Genomic DNA, 14855 nt, shown 5'->3' with positions numbered 1-14855 from the left:
CAAATGCCATGTGATTTCACTTATATGTGGGATCTAATGAACCAAATAAACTAACAAAACAGAAACAGACTCATAGATATTAAACAGACTGACAGCTGTCAAAGGGGAGGGGGTTTGGGGCTGGGTGAAAAAGGTAAAGGGACTAAGCAAAGAAAAAACCTCAAAGATAACAGCATGGTGATTATCAGAGGGAAAGGGATGTGTCCATGGAGGTAGAAGAATGTAAAGGAAGAAAAAATGGTGAGAGGAGGAGGCTTGACTTTGGGTGGTGAACACAGTGCAATACACAGATGATATGTGACAGAATTGTACACTTGAAATCTATATTTATTAACAATATTTCCCCCAATAAATTCAATTTAAAAAATATAAATAACTAAATAGTTAAATTTCATCCTATCTCAGGAACCAAATTTTATGTTGTTTATAAAATGCATAAATAGTAATTTCTCCAAATGCAGTTGCCAAAGGTTGTTAACAGTGTTACATAAGCATTTATATTTCTGGGCAATAGGACATCTGTTTTCATTTTCACTTTAAGCAAGAAGTTCTTTTTTCTATAAACAGGACTTAATTTTCTCCCTCCACTGCCAGAGCTTGTATAAGACCAGCATCCTTAAAAAAGGAAAAAGAGAAGTCTGGGAGGCCTCAGAGCTCTCTCATTGAAGATGGAGGTACAGCATTGTGTTGGCATTTGAGGTAACAATGAAGGCCGAGGATGCTTATGTTCAGTTAGGGACAAGAGCATCTGATCTGATCAGAACTGTTTCCCCAGTTGGCTGGTCTAGTTATCAATTGTTTCTTAGGGAGGAGTAATAAGAGACATTTTGCTATCCCTTAGGGGCCCTTCATAGTTTTCTGTCTATATTAATGCACAATAAACTTCATGGACTTCTTATTAGATGGTGTGAATGCAGTCGTTATCAACCATTCACTCACAACTGATAACAAAGCTCTATTATACAGAACCTTCTATGTGTGATCATATTTAAATACTTGGGCAGGTAAATCATCTGATTCTTGGAGTGAGCAAAGATATTATTAAATAATAAGGCTTCCAGGATTTGTTCTACAGTGGTTTTCTTCTTTAATTTTTTTAAACTTTTTTTTAGATTTTATTTATTTATTTTTAGAGAGAGGGGAAGGGAAGAAGAAAGAAACATCGATGTGTGAGAGATAAATTGATGTGTGAGAGATACATCAATCAATTGCCTCTCATAGCCCCCTGCCGGGGACCTGGCCCAGAACCCAGGCATGTGTTCTAACTGGGTAACAAACCGACCTTTTAGTTCACAGGCCAGTACCCAGTCCACTGAACTACACCAGCCAGAGCTAAAGTGGTCTACTTCTACCTAAGTATACTGCATCTCAAGCTCACACCAACTCTTCAAATTAGATATTACCTTGCATTTTACTATTGATAAAGAACAAACACACACAGCAGGGTATGATATGATTGGCTTTAAATGGAGATCTTTAGGAAAAGGGTAAAAGAGGAGATGGTGAAGTTAAGCTGAGGGTATAAATGAAAGACATGTTGAAGTGATTGGTGGTGGGGTAAGGATGAGTAAAGAAAAGAGAGAAGTTAGGAATGAGTGCATCAACTGGAAAACAAAGATTAGGAGGTAGGTCTTGATTTGTTCTTGGTCTGATGACAATTTCTGTTGTTTCCCTAAATTTGTTTAGTTGTGAGATCTGATACTTCTTCATCCAACTCTAACAAAGCTAAAATATCTTTCTCAACCAATGTCCAAGATTTTAATTTTTGAGTAGATGCAAGAAGTAATAAGAAGGTAATGTGTGTTGTGAGCTCGACTAGGCTATAAAGCTACAAAGACAAGCTCTAATTCCTTTCTTCAGAAGTGTCACTCGGCTAAGGGCAGGCACACATGCAGGTAATTAGCCTCTGGTATGACGAGTCCAGAATAAAGGCAAATAGAGGGCGCTTTGGAGCACAGAAGAGGGACATTTTACAGGAAACCAGCAGGAGCTAGGAAGTCTCTTCCTGGAAGATACTGATCTTTGATGCAAGACTTGAAAAATGAGAGGGCAGTGTGGTGTTGGTGGCACTTCAGATGTAGGGTGGGAAGGAAGAGCACAATCAGAAATGAATATTGCTAAGGGGGGCAGGTTCCACAGCGCAAGTGTGGGACTAGCATGTGGTGAGGCCAGAGGGGTTAGCAGGGTCCAGGGTGGCTGAGGGGACCATGGGTGTTAAGCAAGAAGGTCATACAGTGAATCTGTTTTAAGAGAGATGTCTCTGGTGGCAGAGTGCAAAAAGTACTGAAGAGACAGAAAGATCACACATATTTTAATATAATTTAATATTTTAATATAACTATCTCCAGGTGAACATTTTTTTAAGTGTGATGGTTACTGTCTAGAATTAGTTCTTGATATTTCATTAGAGTGTTGTCTTCTTTATCACCTGCACAAATCCAGATGTCTTACACCAGGAATGTTCAGCAAACAAAAAGAAAAAGAATAGGAGAGCCCTCAGCATAACGTAGGGCAGAGGAGTAGAAAAGACTCTGCAGCTCACAGCTCACAGAACAAAAAGCAGTGGACTCTCGGAAGAACAATGAGAGACCTGGGCTCACGGCACCTGTGCAATGGCATGTGTCGCAGAGACATGCAGGTGTTTTCTGTCTGCACCCTTCATTTGGCAAAGGGAAAAAAGGCTAGGAAAATAACATCCCAAGGGTTTACAGTAAAATATTTTTGAAAAATATTTTTCTTCCATTACACTTCAAAGGTAAAAGAACATTTTTTATTCATTTTAGAAATCTGTTGAAGAATAATAGTTCAACCAGCTATGTGAACTTAAACATTTCTCATCCATTCTAGTATGAACTAGTTTGGTTGAGTAAGGACAGGAATTTGTGTCATTTTCTAAGATCTCCTCACTAATTGCATTGAATCTTCTTTTTTTTAATGATTTATGCTGAACCAAATGAACTGAGTCATAGGCTTCAAACCTTATGTTCCTTTCCAGGTTTCATATCCCAAGTTAGAATTTTTAGGTGAATAAGCATACTTTGAAATTATATCATTCTGTTGCACTTTATCACTCTTAGACAGTGAGAGAGCTGGCTTGGATTAATTGCCACTTACAGAAGGTGCAGTGGGCACCAGGTCGTCTTCTGTTCTTCCTGTCTGCATTGCAGTGTGAACCCGGACGGATTCGTAAATGGAAGGTTCTTCCACTTCTCTTGGATAGGGATGTTTCAGAACAATCAGAGTGCCTGAATGAAGGAAGAGTGAGAAACCATAATCAAATAGTTTCCTCAGAAAGAAGGTCCAAATGTTAACAACCAGATAATTGTGTCTGGACTGTAGTCCCTTGTTTCTTCATGCATTCACTTGTCTATTTTCTCAACATTTTTCAAGTACCAACTATTTACCAAGCACTCAAGCAGGACACTGGGGATACGAAGCATGGTGAGATGATTTCTGGCTCCCTAGTGCTCAGAGAGAACTATCAATGGATATCCCTTAACAGTCATTTAAATGAACAGGATAAGAGACAATGTCAGCCACAGGAACAAAGCACACTGGTGGCTCCCAGAGGCCCTGAAGAACAGCCCCTCTACAAGAGGTGATATTGATCTAGACCTTAAGCAATGACTGAAAATTTTTCAGGTAGACTTTACAAAACCCATAAAAACAAACTCAATGTACTCACTGGGATATAGGAGGACTTATTTCACTGCTCTTACTATTTCCTCCTAGTTTCAGAACAAACTTGTAACAAATCACTGGATCTCAAAAAATCGAACTCACAGTTTCTTTCTACTATCTCCTACCACCCAATTAATGAAATAAGCTAACCAAAGCCTTTGCGTGTCTTAAGAAAACATAATGTGAATACTCATTTCTATTGGAAGAAGGGACCACCAGGTTTGGGGGGCTGGTTCACATCATTCAGGGGCTGAGAACAGTTCTGTCTCTGCATTTCTGCCCCAAAGTCTGAAGGTTCCCCCTTCTGACCCTTTCCTTCCCCCAATCAATCAGTCAATCAGAAACTAAAAACTTTGACTGCAGATAAGTAAGTTAAGCGTTTTTCCTCCTTAAATAGGGCTTCCTTTTTATTTTACCAGGGTCTCTCATGGCAGGTTTAGGATTATACTAGACACTGGGGGAGATTAAAGAATTCAGTGATTCATTCAACAAATATTTACTGAGCTCTGCTATATGTCAGCTACTTGTCTACATACAACAGCAAACAAAGGAGATATAGCATGTGCTCTCTGGCAGGGCAGACAGAAAAAATTGGAAAAAAGAATATATCAGGTGAGAAAAATGTTTTTGAACAAACCAATAGAGCAAGGTAAAGGAATAGAGACAAAAAGCATAGGATTGGGCAAGGATAATATTTGTATGGTTGTCAGAAAGACTCCTTTGAAAAGGTAATTTGAAGGATTGTAGAAAGTAGAGACCTTAAAATGGAGTAACAGAAAGGCCATGAGGAAATACCTTCTGTGTAGTTATAAAACCCTTATTAATAATGATAAACCTGCAAACAGAATTAAACATTTTTGTGGTGCTTAGGTACACACAAATGCACTCACTAGGCAAACACAACTGGGGCTTCTAATATGTGGACCCAGATGATGCACTGCTGAGAATAGAAAGGAGCGTTGGGAAAGGCCAAAGGAGGGTTTCTAATCTTGTTTCCAGTAAAGAATGGGAGACTCTGGTCTCCTCCTCTTTCTGCATTGAGCTCATGGTGGTAGCATGGGGATCACAGTGAAAATGGCCTTGTGCAGTTATCAGAAGTCCCAGTCCTGCTCTCACACATTGTCTGTGCCTCTTTTGTCAATGTGATCCTTTCATCAGAACAGATCTAGTCATAACAGGACTTGGGTCTGGTTAGTTTCATAGTCATAATGAAAGCAGCGACACCTAAATGAAGAGCAGCCGTTGTGCAGGCTCTGGGCTGTGTGAACACAGTTGTAACATGGCAGATGCCCCTATGTGGCCCTCCAAACCCTCCAGCAATGCGCCTGCCATCAGTCACCGTGGTGTCATGGAAATAGCTAACACTGCCACTCAGTGCCAGTTGACCTTGGACAATCATTCTAGCGATTGTTTGCTCCTCTGGCAAGTGAGAATAATTGACCTTTTCTTCACAAGGTTGTTTTAAGCACCAATAAAGAATTATTTGTGAAAGGATTATAAAAATGTTAGCTGTTATACTTTGATATAGAATATTTTTAAAACCTTAAAAGAAAGTCCAATGTTCTCATCCTTGGGAACATGAATTTTAAAATGTTAAGTTAAAAAAGACCAATGTGCAACATTCTGCTGAGAATAACAATGGCAGTTGCCTGGTAGTCACTGACTGCAGAGGTAAGACATGTCAGTGCCTCTTGAACACTTCCGTACGACAGTGGAGGACGGGGAACTGGAGTGCAGGTGCCAAAGCAGTTCACAAGTTAGAACGAATGTGAAATCTTGTGCTTTATCTTCAAAGATGATGCTAAATTTTTATCCTGTTCCATATAAAAATCGTTTTTTTAAGTGATGCTCTAGAAGGATGAACCTACTCCATCTTCTTTCTGCATGTAACCAGGCATACATACCCCAGGCATACTCCTATTGATTCTATTTTCTTATTGCTGCTTTAACAAATCACCACAAGTGTAGTGACTTAAAATAACTGAAGTTTATTATCTTACAGTTCTGGAGGTTGGAAATCTGAAATGAGTCTCACTAATCTAGAATCACAGAATTGACAGAGCTGGCTTCCTTCTGGAGGCTCTAGAAGAGAATCCATTCCTTGTCTTTCCAGCTTCTAGAGGCTGCCCGCATTCCTTGACTGGTGGCCACATTTATCTACTTTCTAAGCCAGCAACAGTGGGTCAAGTCTTCTCATGTGGCAATGTTTCTGGTTGTTCCTCTTCTGCCTTTGTCTTTCACTTATAAGGATGCTGGATAATCCAGAATCACCTCCCTATCTCAATGGCAGCTGATTAGTAGGGTTAATTAATCTGCAAGCTTAATTCTCTCTCACCATTAACATAACTTATTCACAGGTCCAGGGAGAGAGGTGGGCATTTTGGGGGGCCATTATCCTGCCTACCACAGTATCGATGCCTGGGAGAGCACAGCTATAGGGGCAGTTGCACTGCTGTATAAGGATCTCTGGGCTAGTGTTGCTCAGAGAAAGTGCAGTGCTGTAACCACTTGGTATTATAAAGCCACTGCCTTTACAACAGACACATTTTCAAATCTTATGAGTTCCTCAGAGCAGGTATGGTTCCAAATTTATCTTTGTATACCCATCTCTTGACAGAGTTTCTGACATAATGAAGTCTGGATGAATGAGTGAGTGAGTGAATCAATGAATGAATGAATGTCACAGTAATTCAGGTGTAAGGCAGGAAAGAGTCTGGGATGGACCAGCCTCCAAGGTCTACAACCATCTTGACCCAGGCCACTGACAGGACAACTTCAAGTGCAGCTTTCCAAGTCTCCATTGGGGGCACCCAAATTCTATCTTGAAATCCTCTTCTAAAGTTTAACCAATAAAGGCTAAACTGAAGGACATGATATTGAGTCAACCAAGAAAGTAGAATTGACTATTCTACTAGTTAAAAATTGACCATTGACTAGTTAAAAATTAATTTTAACTAGTAAGACCATGAATGAGGCTACATTGAATGGTGGCATGAAGAAAATGATAAATTACTTAAAAAATGGTAACTTTCCCTGATAAAAATTTGGTTTCCTAAGAGACAGTTGTCCTGAGTTGACCATTCTGCCCAAGGAAGGGCCAATATACAGACTTCTTGATATGGCCATTAGACTTACAATGATTTCCCCTTCTGAAGAGACCATCACATCCCAATACAGAAGTAGATTCCAGACCCTGGCCTTCCCCTAAACACCTCATCTGGGCTGCACTCACTGGACTCACTTCCTAGAGATCTTGTTTAGGCACATCTGTGGAGAGAAGGTCCACTAACTTCAGTTTCACAAGTACATACATACATGAAGGAAACTGTTCTTTCCTGACTTTGACATAAAGCCCAGTTTCAAAAACACTTGGTGGAGGTACATTTTTGAAGTGATCAGAGCAGGACGAAGGCAAGCATTTCAATTTTCTGAAAGCTTCAGAGCTGTCATGATCACTGGGCTGGTTCCTTATTGTTGTTCAGCTTGTCCTTATATTCTTAGAGGAAATACTAATATCCTTCCAAAAAATTCCACTTCTCTCCTATATCCTTCTTTTTAAAAAAAAAAATAAGCTTGTAGGCATTGGTTTCTGTGATTTTCAATCAAAAGAAACTTATATGATTAAGCCACTACAGACTCACTATAATTTCCACTCAAGTTTCGAGATAGTGCCTTGGCTCCATAGGAGAAGAACTCAGGGTTAATGATATCCCAAACAGATTAACTCCAGGACTTAGTTGGAAGATTCAGATAAAAATCAACTGGAGGCAGGGCTGGTAGAAGGAGAAGAGAGAGGAGGATCAGCAACCACAGGTCTTGGAAACCTGGCTGCTAGTTTCACTTCAGTTTCTGTGCTACATGAAGACTTGTTTCCTGCCTTTGACTGAAACTTGGTTTCAGAAATGCTCAGTGGAGGTACATTTTTGAGGTGATGAGAGCAGGACTGAGGTAGGCATTTCAATTTGCTTTGACTAAACTGTAACTTATAGGACACCTACTCTCTATGTAATAGTGTGAGACTGCATTGGAGGAACTTATCTTGTATTGGAGCAGAAAGAGTAAGAACAGTCTCAGGCTCAGGGTATCAGTGTGATATCTGAAATACAGTATAGTGCAAGAACACACATCACTCCTGAAGGGGAAACTTTAGGATATTTCTTTTATGCACTAAATCTAGTGCTTTACTCATCAGGTTCCCCAGCTGGACTGTAAGGTGTTTAACGGCGAGGATGATATCTGATTCATCACCAGATTGTCAGTGGCTAACAGTACCCAGTTTTTAGTTGGCACTCAATGTCTATTTGATGAATTATATTAACATAAGATCACATCCACTCATGTTTCATTATTGACCTCAGGCTCAGAAAACAGGCTTTGCAACTGGCTTATGCATGATGGGCTCCTCTCTTTCTTCCTGCCAGTGGGAAGTAGCTTTCTGGTGGAATCAGGGGGTGGGTTTAGAAATATTCAAGATTTATCTCCTTTCTTCTTTATAACCTGCTATGTAAGTGGACTTTAGCTCATCATAAAATGGTGCTAGTTGAAACACAATTCATTTACAAAGAAAGGGACTTAAAATTTGAAAAATATTATAAACATTTGATAAATATAAATTCATCTGTCTCTAAACTAACTCTTCATGGTATATCAAAGAATGTGTAGCCCTTGTATATAATATGGAATGAATTACCCCCCAAAGGACTTTGGTATGACAATAATAATTGAGTATTTATGCCATGCTATGAACGATTCTAAATGTCTTACATGCATAATTTCATTCAATCTTCACAGCAAGGCATGAACTTTTAAGGTATGAACTATTATGTCATCATCTCAGTTTTATAACATGATGAAACTGAAGTTCAGAGAGGTTACATAACTTGCAAGAAGACACACAGTTGGTAAACAACAGAGATGGGAGTTGAATTGGGAATTCATGTGTACTCATTATACTCTATATTGTTCTGAGCCTTGGTGCGGTCACCACCATGGAAACTGTCTATGGCGTGTGAGTTGTATTTTATCTAGTGTGGACAAGAGAGCATATGTCTAAGTCAAAATTCAAAGAAATGGATTCTTTAGGAGAAAGCTTTGGGAAAAAAGATGTGAGTTTTTTGCCTCAACATTTCTCACCAACACTCAGTTTCTTCATTTGTACAGAAGAAATTAAATGGCCTCTGAGATCCCTGCCCACTCTAACATCTGTAGATCCAGTTAGACACACAGGCCCCATTGAGGGGAAGAAATGTTAGAGTGCTTTGTAATTAAATGCATGTCCTGTTTCCCACACATGTACAATATTCATTTTAAATGCTTTTTTCCTGATGTCATTTAATCTTGCATCTCATTTTTATTTTCCTCCATCAAACTTTAAATTTTATTTTGCCTTCTTATAGTTACATAGGTCATTTTATATCCTTTCTGGAGAGACAGGAATGAGGTGGTCCAAAGTATTTGGGGGATGTTTTCTAGTCAGTCTTTTAATGTTTTAAGATTTCCTCCAATATATGTATAGTTTCTCAAATGGCAATAAATATAAAGATAGATGTTCAAGATGATTTGCATTCTTTAGAACAATGGATTTACATCACAAACCAAAAATATTATTATAGACCTTAGAGACAGAGGGATAGGACTGAAATACGTATTGTAGCCCAGCCATATCCTATAAACATCCTATCATATGCTGTAGTAGAGCTTCTTCCCATCCAAACACACCCAAGGCCATGCTGTGCTATGGCAATACTATACACAGTCCAGTGTCACTGAGAGCAGCTCAGGAGGGAGCAATGGGAATGGAATATATGTACACTTTAGAACCAGGTTAGTCTGCATTCCAGCCTCAGTTCTGATGTTTACTAGCTGTGCAAACTTGGGGAAATACAATAGCTTAAAATTTCTGAATTTTGATTTCCTCATTTGAAAATGGCACTACTTCACACATTATTGTGGGTGGTTCAGAAGACTGAATAATTTGATATTTGTCACAACATCTAATAGAATGCCTGGAACTTAGTAAACACTCCACAAATGTTGGCTTCATTCTCTTCCTTGCTTGCCTTTTTCTTTTTCAAACACACCTCATTACAAACTAAGAAAATACATATTTTTGGCAAACACAAACAAAAAGAAGTGATTCCTGATCATGGTTTGGCAAAATTTCAACTTGTCAGCAATTATTTTCAGAAATGTCACACAGTTCTCAAATTAAAGATAATTTTAACTTAATTATTTAAAAATGGTACCTGAGCACAGTGGCTGGTGTCACAAAATAAAATAATAACAACTGTAGTAGTTATCAAGAGGTTGGGAATCCCCACAGCAAAACAAAAGGAGAAGTGGAAATTTGACATTTAAGAAAGAACCAGATAGGATCTTCAAAACCAAGAACCAATTACTATAAAGGGTAAGCACAAATGAAGCACTTGACTAATAAGATAGTTTTTCATGCTGTTAGGTGATTAAAGTCACAACAGAGTGATTCCTACAATGAATCATACATGACAATTTTATATACATAAGTATTGCAATAGAAACAAAAGGTAATGGGAAGGTAATTTTTGTTGTAATAATATTTAGAATTTAACATAAAGAGAATTGTTGTCTATATTTCCAAGAACATATAGGAAATGGCCAATTACAAGAGGATACAGTAAAAATTAATAAGAAACTAAACATATATAAAAAGTCTCAAATTTTCAAGCCTATTTGAGTTGAATTTTGAAACTATGTACAATATGAAGAGATGTTTTATGTAATATCTTATTATTACAAATGAAAGGAAAATTCTGAATTTAATCATTACTGACATACATACACATATGACATCATTTCAAATTATTCTCTGTATAAACTTTGGAAGTGAATGTTAGTCGTCAGGGGTCTGCTGGTTGTGTTGTTGCCCCTTAAGCTGCAGTGCAGGCATCGGTAATGGGATGGATACCACACATGAAATGTGTGGGTAATTTGATTCTTTTATATGTTAGGACATAGTAAAGAACAAAACTGACAAAAATCCTTCTCACAGAGTTTACATACTACAGCAAATATTTTTTAAGTGAGTTATAAATATGTTAAAAGATAAAAGGGTCATGGAGAGAAGTAAAGCAAAAGGGTACATGATTGGGTTTTGAGAATTGGAAATAGTTTAAGAGTGTTTTGGGGTATTGAGGAGAAATTAGAGGGAACAGAAACGTTAATGGAGATTAGAGAGATTTAAATGCAGATTATAGCAGGGGGAATTGGAAATTATGATAATAGAATCTTAAGGTCATCAGGAGGATTAGATCTCATTTAGGAAATCTTCATTCTTCAGAGTATGAGACAGAAATTCCTAGAGTTTAAAGAATAGGGAGTAGAAATAGAATGAAAAGAAAGATATTTTGAAATAGTATTCATCCCTTTAGATTACTACTGTCACCTATCCTGAGCACAAATATTTTCTTATGACCCAGAACCAAATGTTCTCAGTTTCACTCTACTGAAGACATTAAATATAAGTGCAAGGCAAAAGTGTAAGGTTGTTGGCTATTTGAAGATCTTCTCTGTTGCCCTCAGATGTGATTCCATCCCTTCCAGTGGATGAGTGGGAGAAAGTCTCTCTTAAATAAACTCACTCTCCAGGCCCTGCATGGTGAGGCTGGCCTGAATGGGGTTTGGGCTGAGAGGAGAGGCCTGAAATACCCAAATAGTCCTTCCCTTTCTGAGGATCTGGTGGTGAGAACCCTGTTTAGGCCTCCTCCATTGTGCAGGCAAATGATTCCTTCCTCTGGTGATCTTTTATACAACAAAAACTTGAAGAGGAATTTGCACTTTTTCTAATGGTGCTCAAGGAATCATCAACCTGGAGGTCTGTTGACCATAGGGAGCCAACACCGGAAGCCAATTCTTTCTTCTTCTTCTTCTTTTTTTTCTTAACACTGTACAACCCTCTTCAGTGCTCACAGCCCACAGGTAAGGAGGCTGGGCAATGGTTGAAGGCTGCAATTCACTCTGGCATGGGTATACTATGAGAGGCCCACAGACAAGAGCCTGCCATAAATCCATTACCATGCTCCAGAAGCCAGTACTTTTTTTTTAAATCCTCACCTGAGGATTTTTTAAAAAGTTGATTTGGGAGAAAGAGAGAAACATTGATCAGTTGCATCCCATATGTACCCCAAACAGGGATCAAACCAGCAACCTTTAGGTGTACGGGATGATGCTCCAACCAACTGAGCCACCTGGCCAGGACAGAAGCTAACTCTTAAATGAACAAGAATTAACCTATTTTTAGGAGGTGGCATTTTAGTTTCCATTCACCATTCTTCATAGGTCACAGTGATGACTCTGAGGTTTCTGAGGAACTTCTAGGCTCGAGTCGTCATGACTTCAGCACCTTATCTAGTTTCCTGAAGCCTATTACTCCCAGAGGGGCAAAACTGGAACACCTGTTTGTCATGGGTTTTGCCCTTTGTTCCCAGGCTTAGTGGCTTTGCCTTCATATGGATGGGGTAAATAAGAGACACATTTCATAGAGCTGGTAGAATATAACTTAAGAGCTAGAAGCCAGTAAGTCAGGTGTATGTCCATCAGCACCAGAGTCCTGTAGCAGAGATTCAAATAGCAGCAAATTTCTTATTGGATAATGAATAGAACAGAGGAGATGGTAATGATAATGGTAGAGCAAGCTTTAGCTTTGAAGAATTCTGTGGGAGTCAGGATTACAAATCCTTACAATCCCTAATGCATTAATCATAAACATTCTTTAGCTAGATTAATATATTTACTGGGAAGTTTAACACTGTCCCAAATTCAATGACAGGAAGCCTTTCCTTTAGAGTAGTCTGAGGTGACCCCCTTGACTGGCGATTGGATAAGTGCCAGAAAAGTTCAACTAAAAATCTCTGCATTCACTTTAATCTTAAATTGTTTTGAAATCTGTTGGTAGGCAGAATGGGAAACTTTTCCCTAACTTCAAGAAAGTCCAGGAAAGAGTACAGAGAATGATCAAAGGGGTTGAAAATAGAGTCTAGGAGAAGAATTTAAAAGAAGGGAGCTGCCTTTGCATGGAGAAAGAAGAGCAGGCTGGAAGTAACAATTAAAATGGCTTTGAAAGCTTCAAAGATTTCCTATTCATAGTCATCCATCCATTCATTTATTCACCCAAAGTGCCATGCACTGAGGGACATGAAGAAGGACAAAAATAGAGGTAGACAGAACAAGTCTTTGGTTTAAAAAAATCTCCTCTCTATTGCCAGTGACCCAGATTTGAACAAAGTTGAGTGTAGGTTGGGCACAAGCAGGAAATAAGTCTGAAGTGAAGGGATTTGAGAAATTGCCACAGTAGCAGTGGAAATAAATACAACCCTGCCTGCCATTTGCTTATGAGAACTACTTCTGCCTAAGTGGTGAAGTAATTTTCGGGGCTGATGGAGAGAATTTCCATCAGAAAAAAAGTTACAGCTTCAATTTTGTAGTTCTGAATATTCTGTGATAGGCCTTGTGTGGTCAGTATTAAGTAAGGCAAATATTTCATGGTTTCCAGTGTGCTTTTCATCTATACTCTCTACTGTGTGATTTATATCAGGGTCTATCCAGACCACAGAAATAGCACAAAAGAAAAAACCATAATGAAATTTCTTCCCACCACACTGCAGTTAACAAAAAACTCCATGGCCATGTTTACCAAGAAAACAGTAGGTATGAATTCACAGTAACCAGTTGGGTTACTAAGTGTTGAGTTCCTCTGAGCCACAGGTTCTTGGAATTGCCCAACTCTTGATTAACTGAGAGTTACCATTTAGTTACCATTACATATAAAATTGTGACTTTATATCACAAATATAGGGATGATCTTTTACTTTATTTAAATTGTATGAACAAAAAAATCTTGATGATTCAAATACCAATATACTGTTTTTTGTTTGTTTTTTTAACTTGTAGATTTTGGGTTGACTCTAACAACTTAAATAGGTAAGTTTAAATTTTTTTAGCCATATGTAAATCCAATTTAAAAACTTATGAGAAACCAAGACAAGAGACACAGAATTTTATAAAATGAAGGAACTGCTCAGAAGGGCAATTGCTAGTCAATATTTTCAATATTCAATTATCTTTGTGGGAATTTAAAAATGAATTTAATTTTTTAAGAACAGAATTATCTGTTATGGGTCTCTCCAATATGCAAACTACCCATACCTAAAATTATGAGGAATCAAAAAGTTGTTCTTACTGTGTTCTTTCTTTCTTTATTATATATACTATTATAAATTGAATAGGTCAATTTAAAGAAATTGTGCACTTATAATCAAATCCTTTAAATAACATTTTGACAAAAAGTTTCTACTTTGTGCAAAGCACTTTGTTTTCTCCTAAAAATAATACTTAAATACATGCAAATATAAATTTATATATATGTAATTTATTAATGTAGCACATGAGACAGTTACTGGAAAAAAGTTTCTAAATATATATCCAATTGTATGCCATATGCACCTAATTCAATAGAAGTGGCAAGTGTTTAATTAATATCCACCTGTTGCTCCTCCATCCTGAAACAATGTCTTATAAATCAAGTGCCCATCTGTTCAGAGCTTACCTGTCTCGCTTCCAATCAAAGGCTGATTTGCAAAATGCTTGACAAAATCCTTCAAAGATGGGAATTCATTAAAGCCAAATTTAAATGAATATCCAGTATATTCAACATGAAAGTGTTTGACAGAGTCTTTGGCTCTGAAAGGAAAAAATAAATGCTTAATGTTATTTAACAAATAAATATCATTTTTGAAGGGAAATAGGTATTTGTATCACCATTAAACCCCCCTAAAAACTGCCAATTATGACACAATCACTGAAATCATTGGCATTTTTAAAGCACAGGGTTTGTTTATTTGTTTGTTTGTTTGTTTTTTGGCAAACTGTGCTCTTAGCAATTTTTCACTCCAGTGGAAGATAAGAGACAATCATCCCTGTGCATTCTGTCACTTGTCAAAAGAGTCTTTGCACATTAACCTCCCCAAAGAGCATGAATTTAAGAAGGATAGGGAAAAGAGATGATGGAAATGACAGGTCACATCTTCCCCACATTCTCCTCTGTCTTTGGCCTAACTTCCTTACTTGTTTGGCAGTCAGTCTGAATTCTACTTCTGTCACTGAATTAGTTATGTGAGTCCAGCCCTTTTCCTCCCATGCCA

At 38.0% G+C, this 14855-nt stretch overlaps 1 protein-coding gene and 1 non-coding gene across 2 annotated transcripts in view; both read right to left on the bottom strand.

Moving 5' to 3' along the window:
- The window catches only part of DAPP1 (dual adaptor of phosphotyrosine and 3-phosphoinositides 1), a 53728-nt gene that overhangs the window by 18048 nt on the left and 20825 nt on the right, over positions 1 to 14855 (bottom strand). The window contains exons 3-4 of the mRNA XM_045820210.1: positions 14261 to 14394; positions 3115 to 3245 (exon numbers count right to left, since the gene is read on the bottom strand). Coding sequence (XP_045676166.1) covers positions 3115 to 3245; positions 14261 to 14394 — 265 coding nt within the window. The remainder of the gene's footprint in view (positions 1 to 3114; positions 3246 to 14260; positions 14395 to 14855) is intronic.
- Positions 11599 to 11735, bottom strand: LOC123807019. The gene has a single exon (XR_006783586.1). It is a non-coding gene; the product is annotated as a small nucleolar RNA SNORA42/SNORA80 family (small nucleolar RNA).

The sequence above is a fragment of the Phyllostomus hastatus genome, unplaced genomic scaffold (assembly GCF_019186645.2).
Source record: "Phyllostomus hastatus isolate PE091 unplaced genomic scaffold, TTU_PhHast_1.1 phas_scaffold_39, whole genome shotgun sequence".
Classification (NCBI taxonomy): domain Eukaryota; kingdom Metazoa; phylum Chordata; class Mammalia; order Chiroptera; family Phyllostomidae; genus Phyllostomus; species Phyllostomus hastatus.
Note: the sequence above shows the minus strand (reverse complement) of the source record. Positions and strands in the feature narration are given on the sequence as shown.